The sequence below is a fragment of the Erpetoichthys calabaricus genome, chromosome 6 (genome assembly GCF_900747795.2).
Source record: "Erpetoichthys calabaricus chromosome 6, fErpCal1.3, whole genome shotgun sequence".
Taxonomy (NCBI): Eukaryota; Metazoa; Chordata; class Cladistia; order Polypteriformes; family Polypteridae; genus Erpetoichthys; species Erpetoichthys calabaricus.
In genome coordinates, this window is record NC_041399.2 from 49901924 (window position 1) to 49922623 (window position 20700).

At 39.8% G+C, this 20700-nt stretch overlaps 1 protein-coding gene across 1 annotated transcript in view; it reads left to right on the forward strand.

The window, feature by feature from the left end:
* Nucleotides 1-20700, forward strand: part of LOC114653900 (clavesin-1) — a 182807-nt gene that overhangs the window by 89255 nt on the left and 72852 nt on the right. The window contains exon 3 of the mRNA XM_028804452.2: nucleotides 19758-19868. Within this exon, the coding sequence (XP_028660285.1) occupies nucleotides 19758-19868 (111 nt within the window). The remainder of the gene's footprint in view (nucleotides 1-19757; nucleotides 19869-20700) is intronic.

The window sequence follows — 20700 nt, forward strand, 5'->3', positions numbered from 1 at the left end:
TAACGATCACTGCAGTCAGCTCCCTAGGTAGATAGGAAGGTCTGCATAAAACTGTTAATGCTTACAAATCAGGAGAGCTATGTGTGTATAAAATCCTACTGTTTATACACCAGTCATTGTTTATATGCACACAAATACCAACACCTTTTTTTTGCCAGAGATTCTGCTCCTGTCAAAGCAGTAGATGGTACAGCCTGTCAGCTGACCTGTGGTGTTTAGGATAAGTGAGTGCAGCCAGGTTTCTGTAATGATCGTCACACAACATTCACAAACATCGAAGTTTGCAACCATCACTAATTGTTGATTGCCTAATTAGTGGACGATGGATCTTACGTTTGAGAGGAAGACCCAATAACAATCCACCCGTGTTTCCATACTGCTTATTCAATAAATGCTAGACTGCACAGTAGTCTCTCAGTAATCTGATTTTACCTGCTGGTTTATGTCCAGTTGTACTGTATGTTACTACATGTTGCATGTGTACTGCCACGTACACTTTTCCTTTTTCCCTACTACTGTTTAATACACTCTGTATGTCTTTTCTGTTTTGCACTATGTACATTAGGCCATTGCTCTGCTACTCTTATTTATTGTGTTTATTTATTTACATCATCTTAATTTTTTATTGTCTTATTCTCTGTACAGTAATCCCTCCTCCATCGCGGGGGTTGCGTTCCAGAGCCACCCACGAAATAAGAAAATCCGCGAAGTAGAAACCATATGTTTATATGGTTATTTTTATATTGTCATGCTTGGGTCACAGATTTGCGCAGAAACACAGGAGGTTGTAGAGAGACAGGAACGTTATTCAAACACTGCAAACAAACATTTGTCTCTTTTTCAAAAGTTTAAACTGTGCTCCATGACAAGACAGAGATGACAGTTCCATCTCACAATTAAAAGAATGCAAACATATCTTCCTCTTCAAAGGAGTGCGCGTCAGGAGCACAGGCTGTCAGAAACAGAGAGGAAAGCAAACAAATCAATAGGGCTGTTTGGCTTTTAAGTATGCGAAGCACCGCCGGTACAAAGCTGTTGAAGGCGGCAGCTCACACCCCCTCCGTCAGGAGCAGGGAGAGAGAGAGAGAGAGAAAAACAAACAGTCCAAAATCAATACGTGCCCTTCGAGCTTTTAAGTATGCGAAGCACCATGCAGCATGTCGCTTCACAAAGCAGCTGCACAGAAGGTAGCAACGTGAAGATAATCTTTCAGCATTTTTAGACGAGCGTCCGTATCGTCTAGGTGTGCGAACAGCCCCCCTGCTCACACCCCCTACGTCAGGATCAGAGAAAGTCAGCGCAAGAGAGAGAGAGAGAGAAAAATAAGTTGGGTAGCTTCTCAGCCATCTGCCAATAGCGTCCCTTGTATGAAATCAACTGGGCAAACCAACTGAGGAAGCATGTACCAGAAATTAAAAGACCCATTGTCCGCAGAAATCCGGGAACCAGCAAAAAATCCGCGATATATATTTAAATATGCTTACATATAAAATCCGTGATAGAGTGAAGCCGCGAAAGGCAAAGCGCGATATAGCGAGGGATCACTGTATATACTTCCCTGCCCCCACACAGGAAGTTCACTGTGTTCTCACAGATTATGTGACAATAAAGATCTAATCTAATCCATCCATCCATCCATTTTCCAACCTGCTGAATTTGAACACAGGGTCACGGGGGTCTGGTGGAGCCAATCCCAGCCAACACAGGGCACAAGGCAGGAACCAATCCCGGGCAGGGTGCCAACCCACTGCAGGACACACACAAACACACCCACACACCAATCTAGTCTAATTCTTATGCACTTACAGTTAGGTCCATAAATATTTGGACAGAGAGGCCTGGCAGAGCATTAAAAAGGAGGAAACCCAGCATCTGGTGATGTCCATGAGTTCAAGACTTCAGGCTGTCATTGCCAGCAAAGGGTTTTCAACCAAGTATTAGAAATGAACATTTTATTTCCAGTTATTTAATTTGTCCAATTACTTTTGAGCCCCTGAAATGAAGGGATTGTGTTAAAAAAATGCTTTAGTTGCCTTACATTTTTATGCAATCGTTTTGTTTACCCCACTGAATTAAAGCTGAAAGTCTGCACTTCAACTGCATCTGAGTTGTTTCATTTAAAATTTATTGTGGTAATGTACAGAACCAAAATTAGAAAAACGTCTCTGTCCAAATATTTATGGACCAAACTGTATGGCCATTTTTGTAGATACATACCAGAAAGTGTTAACAGTTAAAAACACATAGATAGATAGATAGATAGATAGATAGATAGATAGATAGATAGATAGATAGATAGATAGATAGATAGATAGATAGATAGATAGATAGATAGATAGATAGATAGATAGATAGAAATAAAAGAAATATTATAAATAAACACAACCCCCATCCAGATTACAATAAAGAAGAAAAGAGCAGTCACAGTGTAGCATTATGCCTTCATATTGCTGAAAGTATAAAGGGGTCCCAGTAACATTTCTTGGCACTGTGAAATGCGTGAAAATTAGATCAAGGAGACATTTTCTTGTAACGTTACGAGGTCATCACCCTGCGTCCCTTTTTCGCCCAGAGTAGTTAGCTGCTACAATTTAGCCAGTTTGAACTGTTTCCACTGGGCACCATGTGGCGGTATGTAGCTAAGCCCAGCTTAGTTTTTTTGTATTTTTTCTTTTTTTAGTTTTTTTGTCCTTTTTTATTTTTTGGGATATTTGAAACTTTTGGAATGCATTGCGAGGGGAGGGGCGGGCCGGGAGCCTGGCTGCCGTCGATCCGGGGCCCCCCGGACGCCGGGACCCTAGGCGGTCGCCTACTTCGCCTATGCCTAAGGCCGGGCCTGCTTGGGTGTGATGCAGGATTTCTTTATAAAGCAAAGCAGAGCACACTGTAGTGGGTTCAGATATGGATCTGAGACACTAAAATCTATGACATTAGGTTAGACAAGGAATAGACAAGCTTTTTTAGGATTTTGGGCTTCCTTCTCAGCTGAGGTTGTGTTTGGTGTTTGGTTTTGGTATTATTTTATGTTAACATATTTTTGTCTGGTATTCAAGTATTCATCAGTTTCTCACTCAGAAAGATCATCAGATGTCCATCAAATGATTACAAAGTTCAACTTTCTTAAAAGTCTGTTTGGATTTTCCACCATTTCCAAACATTCTATTACAACATTCTTCTGCTCATCCAGATCAGCTTCCACACTTTTGCATGCATTGAATTCACAGTACTTCAGTCTGCCCTCCATTGTCATTGCACAGTCTCAGTGTCATGAAGGCTTCTAGAAGGACGTCCCATTGACAGCCCCTCAAGGTGTGGTTGGGCCTGACGGACACAGAACCTAACATTTGGCATTTGATTTGTCCTTAGCTTTGGCATTACTTTTTAACCATTTATACTTGATGATTTAGATGTCATATTAAAGAGGGGGGGACATTTATGTCATCATGTCATCAATTATTTTGAGTTTTATTTTTGTAATTAATTTAGACCACATTGCAGAGAACTGTTTTCACTTTGACATTAAATGTGTTTTTCTGTTAATCAAAAAGGACGAGTTAAATGCACCGTGAGTCAAAGTTGTATAATAATAAAATATAAAATATTCCTTTTTAAAGGAACTTCAGATAGGCAATTTACAGAGGTACAGTTTTTAGAATGGTGTATGTCAACTTTTATGTATGTACTGTGGAAAATACTATATTACTTAATAACACATTTTATTGGTTTAATTTCAATGTAATGTGGCCTTTCCCATGTGATAGGTGCAGCTAAATATGTGCAACAATTATACTATTGCTTTATAACATTAGTGTGAATGATCACTTTCCACCAGCATTTTCAATGTGCGTGAAAAAAAGCAAATCCTGTTAACTTTAAAATTGTAAATTTTCAAAAGAAAATCAATCTGTTTATTGAATACTGATATTCTTTAATGTGATTTAAGAGAGATCTGCATTTTGTTCCTCTGGAGTAACTTTTACTTCTGATGCCAATCAACAATAAACAGAGTGCAGGGAGGTGGGCAGCAATTTGGGTGAAGTAACCTGCACTGCTTCGGAGTGAGTCATAGGCATAAGAACATGTGAGGGCTGCCGATTTCCACAGTGGGCTGGCTGCACCCACTAAGCGAATTCAGCAAAATAAGAAATGAAATGTGGTAATAGATACTTAACTGTCAAAGAGCTCCGCCAAGCATTTTTCCTCTGTCTCTCATCAAGCAGTCTTTATATCGGTCAAAAAAAGATGCTTTCATTTTATGCAAATGAGGTCTACAAGTGTATCATTAAATAAGATTCATGTGATAAACAGGGAGAAGGAAATCTATAACATTTTAAAGCCTTCTTGTTTGTTTAAAAAGAGGTAGATTCTATATCTCTCTAATAGTTGTGTGAGCAGAAACAAAGAAACATAATAGCCTCCTTGATTTTGTTTTCTGACTGTAAATATACAGCTTAGGATACCGGAAACGTTGCTGTTGTTGCTTATTTACTTTCACTTCTGTTTTTCTGTGGTTATTGTTTCTTGAAAAATTGATCAAAATCATACCACTGTAAAGCCAAATCTTGCTTGATCTGCGACATTTAATGGTGTAAGTCAGGATGATGGCAGTCATGATGCATGATATGAATAAATACCATACTATTTTCTAAGCCTGCTTAATCCTGAGGAGGGTCATGGGAGAGCTGGAGCCTAACCTACCAAGCTTAGGTTGCAAGGTAGGAATAATCCTGGGACAGGGCGCCAGCGTATCACAGGGTGAACACAGGCACACGCTGCATTTATGCCAATTTATGTGTTATAGCAGGTCCACAGCTCAGATGAAAAAGCCCAGTTTTTAAATAGATAATCGCCGCACTTGCGGCTTAAAGGGGGGGCATGGTAGTGTGGCCGGAGCTGTACCTGGACGCTTTGTGATGTGGACGGTCCTCGCTTATGTGCACAGATAAGGAATCTCCCACATCTGTAATTGATGCCGGGAACTGCTAATCGCCACACCTGAACCACATCCCCATTATTCTGTGTATAGTAGAAGCGCAAGGTGGAAGGGGAGAAAAAAACAAGGAGGAAAAGAAAAAGTGAAAGTGAACGGAGGTTATGGGAGAAGAAGGCACCTGAAATCAAAGGAGCCTATGCGTGAGGGAGCAAGTGAGTGACTGAGTGGGCGCACTGTAAGAAAGAAAGCAGCTGGGCAGTGAGCCCTAGCGGTGTGTTTGGCCAGCACCCGAGGGCAGTCGGTAGTGGTCGCTCCCACTAAGCGTTAGTGAGGAGCGGGAGTGACTGGAAGAAGGACGGCTTGCCACATATGGCTGTGGGAGTCTGGGACTTGGGAAGTGAAAGCCCCAGTGTGAGCGCCCTGGTTGCTGGGGGGCCCAAGTCATGGTCTGGTGGAGCCCACCGGAGCCAGGGATCGGAAAGGCAAACAGACCAGCAGAAGGCAGAGAAGGTCAGCTGGAGGTAGGGTGACTCCCCTGGTGCATCGCCTGGATGGGAGAAGCAGGGGAGTCGCCAGTAGAAAGATGGCACCGATCGGGCTTTGTTTTTAAAAGGATTGCTTCCAGCCATTGTTTTAATCTCATTTTAAAAGGATCTATTTATATGATTTTAACCTCCAAGTTTATTTATTGAACTTTATGCACTACACTTGTTTTTGGTTTTGTTTTAAATAACATTGCACATTGCACTTTGCACATTTTGCACCATCCCCTAGCTTTGTTGTTGATGTCTACACTGTCCAGCTCATCCGGTTACATTACATGGTGTCAGGTTCAAGAGCTCCCAGAAGCCAGACTGAAGCATGGAGCAGAACCCGCAGCATCACAACTCAGGATTGTCAATTCACTTAACCTGCATGTCTTTGGAGAGTGGGAGGAAATCCATGCAGGCATGGTGAACACATGCAAACTCCACGCAGTGAGGACCCTGAATGTGAAACCTGGTCTCCTGACTGTGAGACAGCAGTGCTACCACTCCGCCACCATGCTACCCAATATGAATAAATTATGCAGTGAATAACAAGACTTGCATTTGAAAGTCTCAAGGGCATATACGTTTTGAACAGGAAGAGCTTCCAGTGAAGATACAAATAGAATTTAAACTCGTGCTGCTTTATTATTTTACTAGTTCATGGAAAAAAAAAGGCTGCCATCACTTTGGCGGTCAGTGGAGAGATGAGCGGGTAGTGTGTCATGACAGAACTAGACAGCAGCCAAAAATTAATAGAAATTATGAAATAAAAAAGAAACATGTCTAAAAATCTACATATCTATCCATTATCAAGACAATTTAATCCATTTCATAGTCATGGGTACCAGAGTCATTACATACTGTACAAAAAATATCAAAGGAAAAATTGCAAAGGAGAAAATATGGAGTAACCGATTGGAAATTCTTTCTTTTTATCGACTTAGTTAATGGTTATTCATTTTTTTAATTGTTTAACTGATGTCTAGGCTGCATGGCAATGAATACATTACATGTCAGAGAGACACATAGTATTACATCTTATGTAAGTGTCCATAAGATGCCTTATTAAGCGTGAAATGTTACCCTGAAAGGAGCATTTAGAGGATAAAGAATAATTGGAATTGCAATATAGTTACTGATGAGCAAAATAATTTGCATTCACAGCAAAAATTTGTGTCATTCACATAAGAACAAATATGTTTACTCCCTGTCTGTAAGCATTTTCATGCATTAATGCTGCATGTCATTCAGTATTTAAGTAAAGATCTAACTGTGTCTCTCCTCAGCTAGGATACGGCGGTTGTTAGCTAACAGTGGGGGAGAATGTTTTGGCAGCCGTGACTTTCTGTGCACAGAGTTTGTCTGTGGAGAAAATACAGTAATGTGCACAATTGTGCGTTTTAGTGAGTCTCTGTATGGAAAATATGCAGCTTGTCACATTTTTGAAAAACATACTGCACTCTTTCTCGAGATCTGATTGACAGGCTTTAATACAATTTGTTTTACTGGTGTGATAATGATTGTATTGTTTATGTAGCTGCGGAACAGAGCACAGGTAAACTGTGAGCAGTATTCCTTTTTTTCAGTCTAAATAAATTCTTTAAAACCCCAAAAACTCTATGCATACGAAATTAATTTTAATGTCATTTTTTTTTTGAAAAACTATGTGTGTAATACACCTTGAAATACCTCAGTATGGGTCGCAATATACAAAATCTGTAATATAATTATGCTTTCAAATATTTATTTCAGGGCAAAGGCCAAATGCTAATCCCTAAATTTCTAAAGCACACACTAGTGTAACTCAATATGGAGATTTAGGAACATGACAATGGCAATAAAGGACAAAACAGTTCAGTGATAGAGAGGTCACTTCATTATATTATTGTCAATCTACATAATGCTACAAACATTCAATAAACAAGACAAAGCAGCCAAAGACATATAACACCAGTTCTCTATAACACGTATATAAAGTCCAGTCCTCTGTAGGCTCAAGGTGAACAGCCTTAAAAGTAAATTAGACGGTTCTATTCAATAAGGGCGCGCACAAAAAGGCGACCTTCAAAAGGGCGACCTCAATTGGGCGCGGAGCATAAAAGCGCACATAAATAAAAGCGATCTTCAAAAGGGCGACCTCAATTGAGCGCCGAATAAAGGCGCACGTAAATAAAGGCGAGCTTCAAAAGGACGACCTCAATTGAGCGCCGAATAAATGCGCGCGCAAATAAAGGAGCGCTTCAAAAGGATGACCTTCGGAGCGAATTAAATTAATTGTCCTTGATTATGCTAATAGACCGCATCTTGAATATCTACGTGGCATTGCACATAATCTACAGCTTCAAGTGTAACTTGCTTTCACCTTTTTATACATTCAGTCATTGCCTTAATCTAATTTTCTGTAATTTTGAAAACAACAAAATATGTTCAGTCATTGCCTTAATCGAATTTTCTGTAATTTTGAACACAACGAAATATAGAGAGCTTTAGAAATAGTTCGTTAGAAGTAGTTCGTTAGAAGTTCATGCATTAATTAATTGAATTTTTAATATTCTTGCTTTCACCTTTTTATACGTTCAATCATTGCCTTTATCTAATAAATTTTCTGTAATTTTGTTGCGTTTGCCTTTATTCACTGCGCCCAATTGACGTCACCCTTTTGAAGCACTCCTTTATTTATGCGCGCAGTTATTCGGCGCTCAATTGAGGTCGTCCTTTTGAAGCTCGCCTTTATTTGCGCGCGCCTTTATTCGGCGCTCAATTGAGGTCGCCCTTTTGAAGATCGCTTTTATTTATGTGCGCTTTTATTCGCCGCACCCAATTGAGGTCGCCCTTTTGAAGGTCTCCTTTATGTGCGCGCCCTTATTGACGGATACCAAATTAGACAGTTCCTTTCCCGAAGAGGTGAATATCAGGTTAGACCACATTGTCTTCAGAAGATCGCTTCCACTCCCATCCTCATGGGCCACCTTGGTGTATAATCCTCTGTTTGAAACTGCAACTGCTATCCTTTACCTTCTGGCTTTCTTTCATCCCTTCACTGGCTTTCACCAGTTGTTGTACACATTTGGTTTTCCCTCTTCCTGGTTAGTTCCCATACTCCTTTTAAAGATGGCCAATAAGGAATGACTTCCTGTCTATACAGGAACCTTTTCACTCCTCCATGTTGAGAGGTAAAACCATCTGAAGAGACAATCCCAACATACACATTAACATAACACAGAGTATTATGAATTTACACTCACACATTACACAAATGTAGTGCTGTTGCATGTACGTCAAAACCTGCCAGTTTTAATCATCACTAAAGATAATCTGATAACGAACGTGTTTCTTCCAAAAATTTATAAGAAGCTGACATTCACAAAAATGAGATCCCAGCAAGCAGGTGCTTGAAAGCAGCCTTAAAAAGCAGGACCTTTACCCAAATACATTTTGGTTAATTTTGAATCACGTTAGATTGAGGAAATGTCTAGTTCATCTAAAACTTACTTCCGCTTATTTTTTTAAATCTAGTTAAAAGCTGATCTTCTTAATGTTCTCTCAAATTTAATTTGTATATTTAAGTGTTATTTTGTTTTGTTTTTATAATGAATAGTTTAAAGGTCTGCGGTGGGTTGGCACCCTGCCCGGGATTGGTTCCTGCCTTGTGCCCTGTGTTGGCTGGGATTGGCTCCAGCAGACCCCCGTGACCCTGTAGTTAGGATATAGCGGGTTGGATAATGGATGGATGAATAGTTTAAAGGTGAATTTCAGTCTGTTGTTTGAGTTAACTTGTGTTGTATGACGTATATGTTAGATTGTTAATGGACTCCCTTGAGCTCATTAAAACAGAGCAATGAATGCATATAGCTCTTTGCAGTGGGACATTCAGCTGAAATTTACATGGAGACCTTGATGGAGAGCGAATCTACTCCCGAAATACCTACAATAAGCAATCATAACAGTGTCTCAATTGCACTAAGCAGAAAATAGAAAATGAGGAGAAAATGCAGTGATTACTAGCTTCAGAATTTATAGTTTTCACTATCATTTAAAAATGCTAAAGAGTTAATCTTATTTTAATGGTAATTACACTGTGCAATATATATATTTTGTAAGAATGGCGCTATATTGCGGCCAACCCGACACAGATCGACACAGGAGGCACATGTAAAACAAACAAACTTTTATTTTCTTCAGCTGGAGGGCACGTCTCCCCGTACTCCCCCCAGTCACAACACAGTCCCAAGCACAGCACTCAAAGTACCACAAGCAAATCACATTCTCTTCCTCCACCACTACTCTCTGGCAACCTCGTCTTCCTCCTTCCGATTCTGACCGCTGAGTGATGGTCGCTGGCTCAGTTTATTGGGTACCCGGAAGTGCTCCAGGTGCTTGATTGCCAACATCTGGCTGCACTTCCGGGTGTGGCGAAACTAATGCCCAAAAAGGGACCAGCGGCTCCTGCTGCAGCACCCCCTGGCGGTGCTGGTGGAACCCAACAGGGCTGCACAGAACTCCAACCCCCATGAAGCCCTGGAGCAGTCTGAGGCACCGCTGCAACCCAGGGAGGTTTCCATCTAGCATCCACGGGGATATACTGGGTTTCCCACCCTTGCCCCCCTGGTATATATGGTGCAGGGGTGTCGCGGCCATCCGTCACAATATATATATATATACAGTGCATCCGGAAAGTATTCACAGCGCATCACTTTTTCCACATTTTGTTATATTACAGCCTTATTCCAAAATGGATTAAATTCATTTCTTTCCTCAGAATTCAACACACAACACCCCATAATGACAATGTGAAAAAAGTTTATTATTAAAAATAAAAAAATTGAGAAAGCACATGTACATAAGTATTCACAGCCTTTGCCATGATTTTTAAAGGCACACACCTGTCTATATAAGGTCCCACAGTTGACAGTTCATGTCAGAGCACAAACCAAGCATGAAGTCAAAGGAATTGTCTGTAGACCTCCGAGACAGGATTGTCTCGAGGCACAAATATGGGGAAGGTTACAGAAAAATTTCTGCTGCTTTGAAGGTCCCAATGAGCACAGTGACCTCCATCATCCGTAAGTGGAAGAAGTTCGAAACCACCAGGACTCTTCCTAGAGCAGGCCGGCCATCTAAACTGAGCGATCGGGGGAGAAGGGCCTTAGTCAGGGAGGTGACCAAGAACCTGATGGTCACTCTGTCATAGCTCCAGAGGTCCTATGTGGAGAGAGGAGAACCTTCCAGAAGGACAACCATCTCTGCAGCAATCCACCAATCAGGCCTGTATGGTAGAGTGGCCAGACGGAAGCCACTCCTTAGTAAAATGCACATGGCAGCCTGCCTGGAGTTTGCCAAAAGGCACCTGAAGGACTCTCAGACCGTGAGAAAGAAAATTCTCTGGTCTGATGAGACAAAGATTGAACTCTTTGGCGTGAATGCCAGGCGTCACATTTGGGGAAAACCTGGCACCATGCCTACAGTGAAGTATGGTGGTGGCAGCATCATGCTGTGGGGATGTTTTTCAGTGGCAGGAACTGGGAGACTAGTCAGGATAAAGGGAAAGATGACTGCAGCAATGTACAGAGACATCCTGGATGAAAACCTGCTCCACAGCGCTCTTGACCTCAGACTGGGGCGACGGTTCATCTTTCAGCAGGACAACGACCCTAAGCACACAGCCAAAATATCAAAGGAGTGGCTTCAGGACAACTCTGTGAATGTCCTTGAGTGGCCCAGCCAGAGCCCAGACTTGAATCTGATTGAACATCTCTGGAGAGATCTTAAAATGGCTGTGCACCGACATTTCCCATCCAACCTGATGGAGCTTGAGAGGTGCTGCAAAGAGGAATGGGCGAAACTGGCCAAGGATAGGTGTGCCAAGCTTGTGGCATCATATTCAAAAAGATTTGAGGCTGTAATTGCTGCCAAAGGTGCATCGACAAAGTATTGAGCAAAGGCTGTGAATACTTATGTACATGGGATTTCTGTTTTTTTATTTTTAATAAATTTGCAAAAACCTCAAGTAAACTTTTTTCACAATGTCATTATGGGGTGTTGTGTGTAGAATTCTGAGGAAAAAAATGAATTTAATCCATTTTGGAATAAGGCTGTAATATAACAAAATGTGGAAAAAGTGATGCGCTGTGAATACTTTCCGGATATATATATACCAGTAAAGGCGTACTGCATGACAACGCGCAGTGAATACACTTGACTTATAGTTTTCATCCTCTTTCTCTGTAGGTTTAGCATTCATTTGCTCAGAGTTTGATGTGCTTGCTGCTTCCTGAGCAGCTCTTCATTTCTCCACCCTAGCAGCCCGCTTCTTATCTTCTTTTGTTGGTTTGTGTTGCAATTACCTAGTATGTTTTTTTCACTTAAGCTGGCACTTAAGCCTTCAATCTGCCTCAAGAACGATTTAAGATATGAAGAGGTAGGGGAAGTGACAGCGAAGGTGGTAGGGATGAGTATGGTGCCCATACACATGCACCGCATGGCCGCCCTTGGGCACATTGCAGAGAGTTGATTCTACAATAAAATAAAATAAAAAGAGAAATAAAAATCATCACCCCGAAAGTGGACAGTAGGGCTCTGCAGCTCCCACAGTTCCCCCTGGCGGCATCCACGGAACCCAACAGGGCTGTGCAGGCAAATAGTATTTCCCATACAGCCCTGTGGGAATCCAAGGCACCAAGTAAGAGTTTAGGGGAGACAGCACCCTTTGGAAGTCCTCTCCACCTGTCCTTCCATTTTGGAGGCATCCCAGCTGGGTAATGGTGCAGGCCACCATCCGTCACAATATATACTGTATTTGTATAGTATATATATACTGTATATATGCAGTATATATATATATATATATATATATATATATATATACAGTGGAACCTCAGTTCACGACCATAATTCGTTCCAAAACTCTGGTCGTAAACCGATTTGGTCGTGAACCGAAGCAATTTCCCCCATAGGATTGTATGTAAATACAATTAATCCGTTCCAGACCATACGAACTGTATGTAAATATATATTTTTTTTAAGTTTTTAAGCACAAATATAGTTAATTAAACCATAGAATGCACAGTGTAATAGTAAACTAAATGTAAAAACATTGAATAACACTGAGAAAACCTTGAACAACAGAGAAAACTGACACTGCAATAGTTCGCGCTATAGCGCTACCAACCGCTGGCTAAAAACACTTTTTTTTAATGAGTTTTAAGCACAGGGAAAAAAATTAACATTTGAAAAAATCCGTAATTTAATAAACCACCAAGAAAAGTAACATTGCAACAATGCACACTACGAACCGATCGCTGTAAACAGAAGTGAAAACAAAATCAAGCTCAGTGCATTCTTTAACTGCCTTCCTACCTTATGCGTCCAGCTCTCTCTTGCGCTGCCTGTGTGTGTGTGTGTGCGTGTGTGTCGCACTCTTTCGCTCTCTCTCTCTTGCTCGCTGCACAGGAAATGCACAGGGAGAGACTGAACATGTACAAACCGAAAGGGAAACTGGCTTGTTCGTATACTGAGTGTGTGCTCATGAACCGAGGCAAAAGTTTGACAAACTTTTTGGTCGTAAACCGATTTGTACGTGTACCGAGATGTTCGTGAACCGAGGTTCCACCGTATATATACACAAGCATACATATATATGTGTGCAATATATATATACAGTATTATATGTACATGTTAGGTTTGCAACAACTAATCAATATCCTCACAGATGGAGCAGTGGTAGTGCTGCTGCTTTGCAGTAAGGAGATTGTGGGTTCGCTTCCCGGGTCCTCCCTGTGTGGAGAGCGCTTTGAGTAGTGAGAAAAACGCTATATAAATGTAAAGAATTATTATTATTATTATCTCTGATAATAATCAATGATGAAAATACTTGCCAGCTAATTCTGTAATCGATTCGTCGTCTTGTTATGTATCACATACAGTAGATCATGTCATTAACCAGGAGTAATGTTAATCGCATTTTGAGATATGATGGAGGTGGAGGATGAAAATAAGATGACGGGTTGAAGATCAAAGAACTCAAAAGTATCGAGTCGTTTTACCTTCAAATTTGGAAAAAAGTCTGTGTTTTGTAAGATCTATAAAAATAAGCTCACTCAGTATTGGAGCCCAAGCATGAGCACCAGAAAAAATAACCCGGAAGCATTCTCAATATCACAGTCTTCTGTTTCTTATGGTAGTTGAAAGCAGGGTGAAATGACACCTTTTATTGGCTAACTAAATAGATTACAAATGCAAGCTTTCGAGGCAGCTGAGGCCCCTTCATCAGGCAAGGTGTAACTCTTATGGTAGTTGTAATACTCCTTAACAATATGCAAAATCTTCTATGCAGAGTATTGCTTTTGATGACAGCAATAGTGTCTCAGTTCATTTTGTGGTTAATGTTGCAATCTATTGGGTAAAATCACACTTGGAAAACTTTGGTTAATGTTTTTCGCCTTCAAACATCTTGATGTTGACAACAGTCTTGAAAATGTTAAGCTAGATTTTACATTTAGTGACATAACTTCTTGCCACCTCCTTTTTTGACAATTGCAATTTAAGCGTATAATTGTACTAGAATGCCTCGCAGTAAGGAGACCCAGGTTCGCTTCCCTGGTCCTCCCTGCGCAGAGTTTGCATGTTCTCCCCATGTCTGCGTGGGTTTCCTTCGGGTACTCTCTAGTCCAAAGACATGCAGGTTAGGTGCATTGGCGATTCTAAATTGTCTCTAGTGTGTGCTTGGTGTGTGTGTGTGCACGCCCTGCGGTGGGCTGGCGCCCTGCCTGGGGTTTGTTTCCTGCCTTGCGCCCTGTGTTGGTTGGGTTGGCACCAGCAGACCCCCATGACCCTGTAGTTAGGATATGGCGGGTTAGATAATGGATGGATGGATTGTACTAGAAGTTTCGAGAGGAGGAAGAGAGAAATTTCAAGGTAAGGTAGTAATACTCACAGATCATTGTGCTAGAGAGTGGTGACAGGTAGCATGTTAATTAGCTCCTGAACTTAAGAATTTCTATCTAGATAGATAGATAGATAGATAGATAGATAGATAGATAGATAGATAGATAGATAGATAGATAGATAGATAGATAGATAGATAGATAGATAGATAGATAGATAGATAGATAGATACTTTATTAATCCCAATGGGAAATTCACAACCCCATACATGTAACAATCTTGACCTTAGGAACCTAATATTGTTATGAAGGAGAGCATTGTGCAATGAACAAGACGTTTTTCATTTATGAACAGAAAGCTTACATTTTTGTACAAGCATTATTTCACATTCCCTAATTATCAAAATAGTAATCCGGCAACGAATTGATTAACAAAATAGCCGTTAGCTACAGTCGTAATATACAGTATATGAATATTATATGGGTTTGTTCATTTCTAAGTACAACCATGCTTTGATGTAGTTACATGACAGTATATCAAGCAGCAGAATTTTAATTGGTAAAGAAATCATAAAGTCAAAGTCCCAGAGAGGCAAATCTAGTTCTGCAGTAGAGTAATCCCCGATCTAATAAAAAAGCGCACTTACAAGCACTGTAATTCAGTGAAGCATCAGCAAACATCTCTGCAGAGAACCATCAGGTCACTGAAATTGTTCATTCTGTTCAAACTAAGTACCTGCCATATAGCACAGTGCATAATTCATCAGCTCTCCATGGAATCAGAGGGCTTTATCTAGCTAATTACCTTTCTTTAAAACAAAAAAGAATAGAGATGTCTCCCTATGCCGTCGTACCTGTGGGGCTCTACATACAGAAAGCATGTCTGTAGGAGGCACAATAATATCAAATGACACAGGTTTCTAGTGTCTTCTAGTGTCTGATTGGTTTTCAGTAGTTTAACATGTTTGTTTTAAATGGTTGTTATCAAATGAAAGAGTAGATCTTTCAGAAGACATGTTTCCTGAAAAAAGGGGCATACATGTCTGTTTATTATGGGATTTAGACTCTTGCATAGTCAGCAGATTTAAATAATGAAAATATTCAGCAGCAAACTAACAAAATCTCTGTTTGTTTGATAAAATGCATGAAATAGTATGCACACTACATGTCTTTATGGGTAAAAGCAAAGCCCTTTTTCTTGGTAGGGGGACACCGAGAAAAAATTGAATTTAGAAAGTGACAGCACAAATGAACTGAGGAGGGCCGTCCTGCAGGTGCCCAAAACAAAACCTTCACGTTCTCACATCACAGTGAGTTGTCTGCAGTGAGACCGGGAAGTCGGTCCAATGTAACATCCTCTGTTCCATGAAACTCTCTTGATACAATAGCACATGTGAACTGCTGTCTCATTAGTGAAGAAAGAAACTTATATTGGACTGATGTCGGTATTGTTTTGGACTACTGTTTTTATTTAGGTTCCCCCATTTGTTTTAGCATTTAATTGAGTGCTTTTATTTTGTTTTATTTATACTTTGGCGCTCACAGCATTGTAACACTGATGGCACAATCAAGCACAGCAAATATTGCGTGTTGTTATGTCGGCAGCATTCTTACCTTTTGTATACATGAATTTGCCAACAGGTAATGCTGTGGAATACATCTACTGTATGTTCAGTCCCTCTGAGCAATCTGATTGGCCAGTTTGGCATTGATGTGATTGGTCAGTTTGGCTTTGGTTACACAAAGAAAGATGAAGCATGAGTGTGGGATGGGCGAGGAGGAGAAAAGGAGTACAAGGCATACTGAGTGAGTCGCTTTCAAAGATGGCAGGTGTAAAACCAGAGAGGAGGTGAGAAAAGTGCCTTAAAAATAATGACAGAGTCTGGGAAGCAGATGGAAATGTGCGTGAGAGAGGAAACACCGGAAAAGAGACATTCACAGACGGAACTACAGAGGAAAGTCTCTGTAGGTACATGTAGGACAAGAGATTGCAAATATTTTTTTAATTATTCTATTACCTATCTTTGATAGGTATGTTGGCTAGTCAAATATAAAAGCAGATGTCAAACTGTGCTTATCATCCAGACCCTGTGCCAGTTTAAGCCTTTTTACCATTAAGAATTTAGCACACACAGACTTAGTGCAGCAAAACTTGAGCTAAATGTTGTTTCTCATAACGTTACTGATATGTGTTTCATGAACACAGTGCAGATGTCTATGGATGCCAGGCCCTGCTGGATACTGTAAAACAATGCATTTCCTACAATACAGACTGAGAAATTGTGTAGTCTTTGGCACACAGCTGTTACTTTCATTCCTTCATGGATGACTACAAGCATATTCATGCTTTTGAAAACCTGTGATGCTACAGTATGTTCAGTTCGGCTGACAAAGCAGCCCTTGGTCTGTAAAACATAATACATAATAGTATTGTTCTGTTTTTTTGTTTTTTTTTAAATCTTTGTCTATTCAAACGGTGGCCTGTAGGCCTCAAGTAGCCCAGCCCATGGTCCCACCAGAAATGTACTGTAGAGAAAAACACATTTCATGAGCCTTCAGAATTTCCTACAGTAGTAGGCCTACAGATCATGAATGCAACACTCAGTGTAGCCTAGCACCATTCAACCCACAATGCAGTGTGCTGTTGTGTGGCTAGAAGTAGTGGTGGTGGAAGTCTATGATACTGTGACGACCTGTCGAAGGAGCCGCTTCTCTGAGGGAATCTCTTCCTCCTCCTTTACTATTCGCTCCCCTCTCACCCTGATACTGTCACTCAGCTCAGCTCTCTCTAGGAGGTGCCCTGAGCCCCCACAAAGTGCTTTCCCCCAAGACCCCCCCTAACAGCCCATGCAACAGTGAATTCCCATTGGGATTAATAAAGTATCTATCTATCTATCTATCTATCTATCTATCTATCTATCTATCTATCTATCTATCTATCTATCTATCTATCTGTATCCTTTAAGAACTTCTAGTAGTAGTCTTTAAAATTCTGTTGTTTACCCATAGGTGGCAGTATGTCAAAAATTTGTTTTCATGAAAGAGAATCATTCATTCTACAGAAGTGTCTTTTTAACACCTCAGCATTTTAAACACGTACAGTAATTGCTCTTTTATAAATGATTTGGTTATTTTACTGTGCCTTGTTATAAAAAGACCATGGGTTTGTGTTCTGTGTGGGGCACAAAGCATTTTAAGTAGTGAGAAAAATGGCACATAAATATAAACAATTATTATTATTCTATGACCAAAATATTCATTTTATTTCAAAAGGGAAACAAACGTTATTGCTAATACTGTGCATGATTTTGTTTGTATGCACTTTGAAATGTGCCTAGGTCAGATATGACCAACATTTAGATTTATTTATTTCAAAAAAAGAAAAAAGTAATGCAACTACCTCAGATTCTGTTCTGTGCTTTATTATTGTTTTTTAATGCACTTTTTATGTGCCTGTGTCAGATGTGACCAAATTTAAAAAGGAAACAATGAATAAATATTACTTGTTTTTCAAAACATTCATTCGTGTTGGTTTAAAATTTGTCATTATCTGCCACTTACCAGCCACTGAAAACGTCTGGCCCAGCTAAATTTCTTGGTTTGAAAATCTGGCCCAACTGAATTTGTAATTGAATAGCCCTGTGTTAATCAGTAATGTTGATTTATTTTCAGATATTTAGGGGTAACCTCATAATGGATTTAGTTGAGTTCTCTAAATCTGTTTGCAAGTGGACTTTAAGACAGTAAGTTTACACATAGTTCGGCTACTACACAAATTCTAAGACGACTGTTAAATTATTTGACAGAAAAGTGCAATATAAACATACGTGCATCAAAGCTTGGAAATGCCAGTAGAATTGTATATTAAGATATTTGTTGTTTCAAAGATGTGTAAGGTTAAGACACATACACACAATCTGCACTCCTAATATACTGTATTTAAGACCTCTTGTATCAGACCAACAAAAATTCTGAGTAGATGTGATTTAATATTTCTCAGCTACAACAAACACAAGTGACACTGAATCTTAATCTTATGGTAGTGCTGCATGTAGCTACTAATAAATCTCATACTTACAGGAATGTTCCACCCAAAAATGATATTTTTATGTACTTTTCTTGTAGATAAAAAAAATCAACTTTGTTTTTTCATGGAGAACGGAGTATCACATATGTGTGTCAGTGGAGCACTTTAAGGGCTTGTCTGTAGTGCGTAATACCCCTCTGGAGTAACAGGGGGCGCTGGCACTAATCATGTCCTCTCCCTTTCCCTCCACAGTGCTGAGAAGGCACCCAAGTGAGGGCAGCCGACTCCACCCCTTACGGTCACACGAGCATGTATTCCTAGTAGGCCAGAAGGTGGCATTTTTTTGTTGTCCAAGAAGCTCATGAGACGGAGCTCCCTAGTCAGACAAAGAGCCAAGAAACTGAGTTGATTTTGAAAGTTTCAGTGAGGCGGCCTTTTATTTTATGTTTTTAGACCACGCCATTGAGTGCCCTTTTTGTTGGCTTTTGTTAATTAAGGACATTGAAGTAAACAGGGAGAAATGGATTGGCACCCCAACATTTATTCTGTGAAAGTTTCATTCCTCGCAGGATCACAGGAGATAACGTACTTTTTAATAGAATGGGCATCTATGGAGTCCAACGCTGAACCACATCAAACAGTATAAAAACATCCAAGGAAAAAATCTCATGTTACTTGCATTACATAATCCATGAATCAAATCATTCAGTCATATGCTCACATGAGCAAAAAGTGTGTATTCTATGCTAAAATATTGTTAAATAAATACTTCAAGTGTCCTTTCTTCAATTCAAGACAGAACAGACTGTGATTTTCCAGAAGTATTTATTTAACAATATTTTGGCAAAAAGTGCATGCATTTGCCTGCTATGAACATATAGCTATGATTGCAATGACTGACATGTGTTTCATGTGATATGGATGATTTTTATATTGGTTGCTGTGCTCCAGCATTGGTCTCCATAGACACCAATTCTATCAGAAACTTTGTTATCTAAATTATCCATTAAAATGTGAGGTTAAAAATTTTTCTCAGCCATCACTGCAAATTGCATGGGAAAAGCAACATAAAAAATATCACTTGTGGGTGTATTCCTTTAATTAAGGAAAAAAAATGTGCATATTAAGAAATGTGCATTCCAAGACATTTTTAAATATGAGAAGTGCAAGCTGAAATGATCAAGACAGATATAAAGGTCAGATGTTATGAGTGGTCTCCCTGAGAACATACTTAGAAGTTTAGCTGCAAGGATAGAACATACTGTAGCAGAGAGGAAAAATGTAATAATATGTTGGGATTAGGCTGTGGGTTTACAGTAGGTAATAATTATTATGGTGTCAGTCATTTGTTTTGGCTCACATTCTGTTTATTTCCCTCTCAACAGGACAGCTTCCCTGCCCGCTTTGGAGGAATCCACTTTGTGAACCAGCCTTGGTACATCCATGCATTATATACCATAATCAAACCTTTCCTTAAAGACAAAACTAGGAAAAGGGTAATTAAGATTTTCTTCTATTTATTATTATTTAGGTAAGGCATGATCTAAATGTTAAATATGCTATGTATGAGTCCATTTACTTTCATTACAGACTACTGTTATTAGTACCCTCATCTTTTTAAACGCATCTGTACAAGAAAAGATCCATGAAGGGGAGAAATAAAAAAAATAAACAGAAAAAAACTTCCTCTCTAAGCCTGCTCTAACCAGTTTTGAATATATCCCTGTCTACTGTCAGAGCAAACTTCTTATATCTTTACATGAATAGCACCTTTCATTATAACTCTTGTAATTAAGGCTGCAGTTTTGTCTGAGTCAGAGTATTTAAATTTTATTATGAATTACTTTTCAATGAGTTAACAAAGTTTTATGCTTTTATTTAAACACCTGATACACCATAGATGCAATCTGTAATGGCACCTATATCCACTCGTGGACTGGGATGATAATCGAGGAATAAACTGTTCTCACCATACAAGTAACCACATATGTCTTTGTTAACCTGCCACTATATTAAGAGTGACCCAGTGTTTTCAGATTAGAAAACAAGGAAACATAACTGATGTGTATTCGTACTGTTCCTCTGATACCCTTTGTGGGTTATGTGAGATTTTTTTAAAGATAAGAAAACATATGAAAGGATAAAAGTTACATTAACAGAACAGTTGTGAAACTTTGATATTTTTTGCACTACACTACCCAGTGAGGTAGCTCACACAATTGGCTGCCAAGCACTCAACAACCGTTTCAGTTCTTTGCCCTCTTTCTTTGATTTTATTTCTTGACTTTGGCTTCATCCTCCCACCAGTGAGCCTAAGCCCCCAACTAA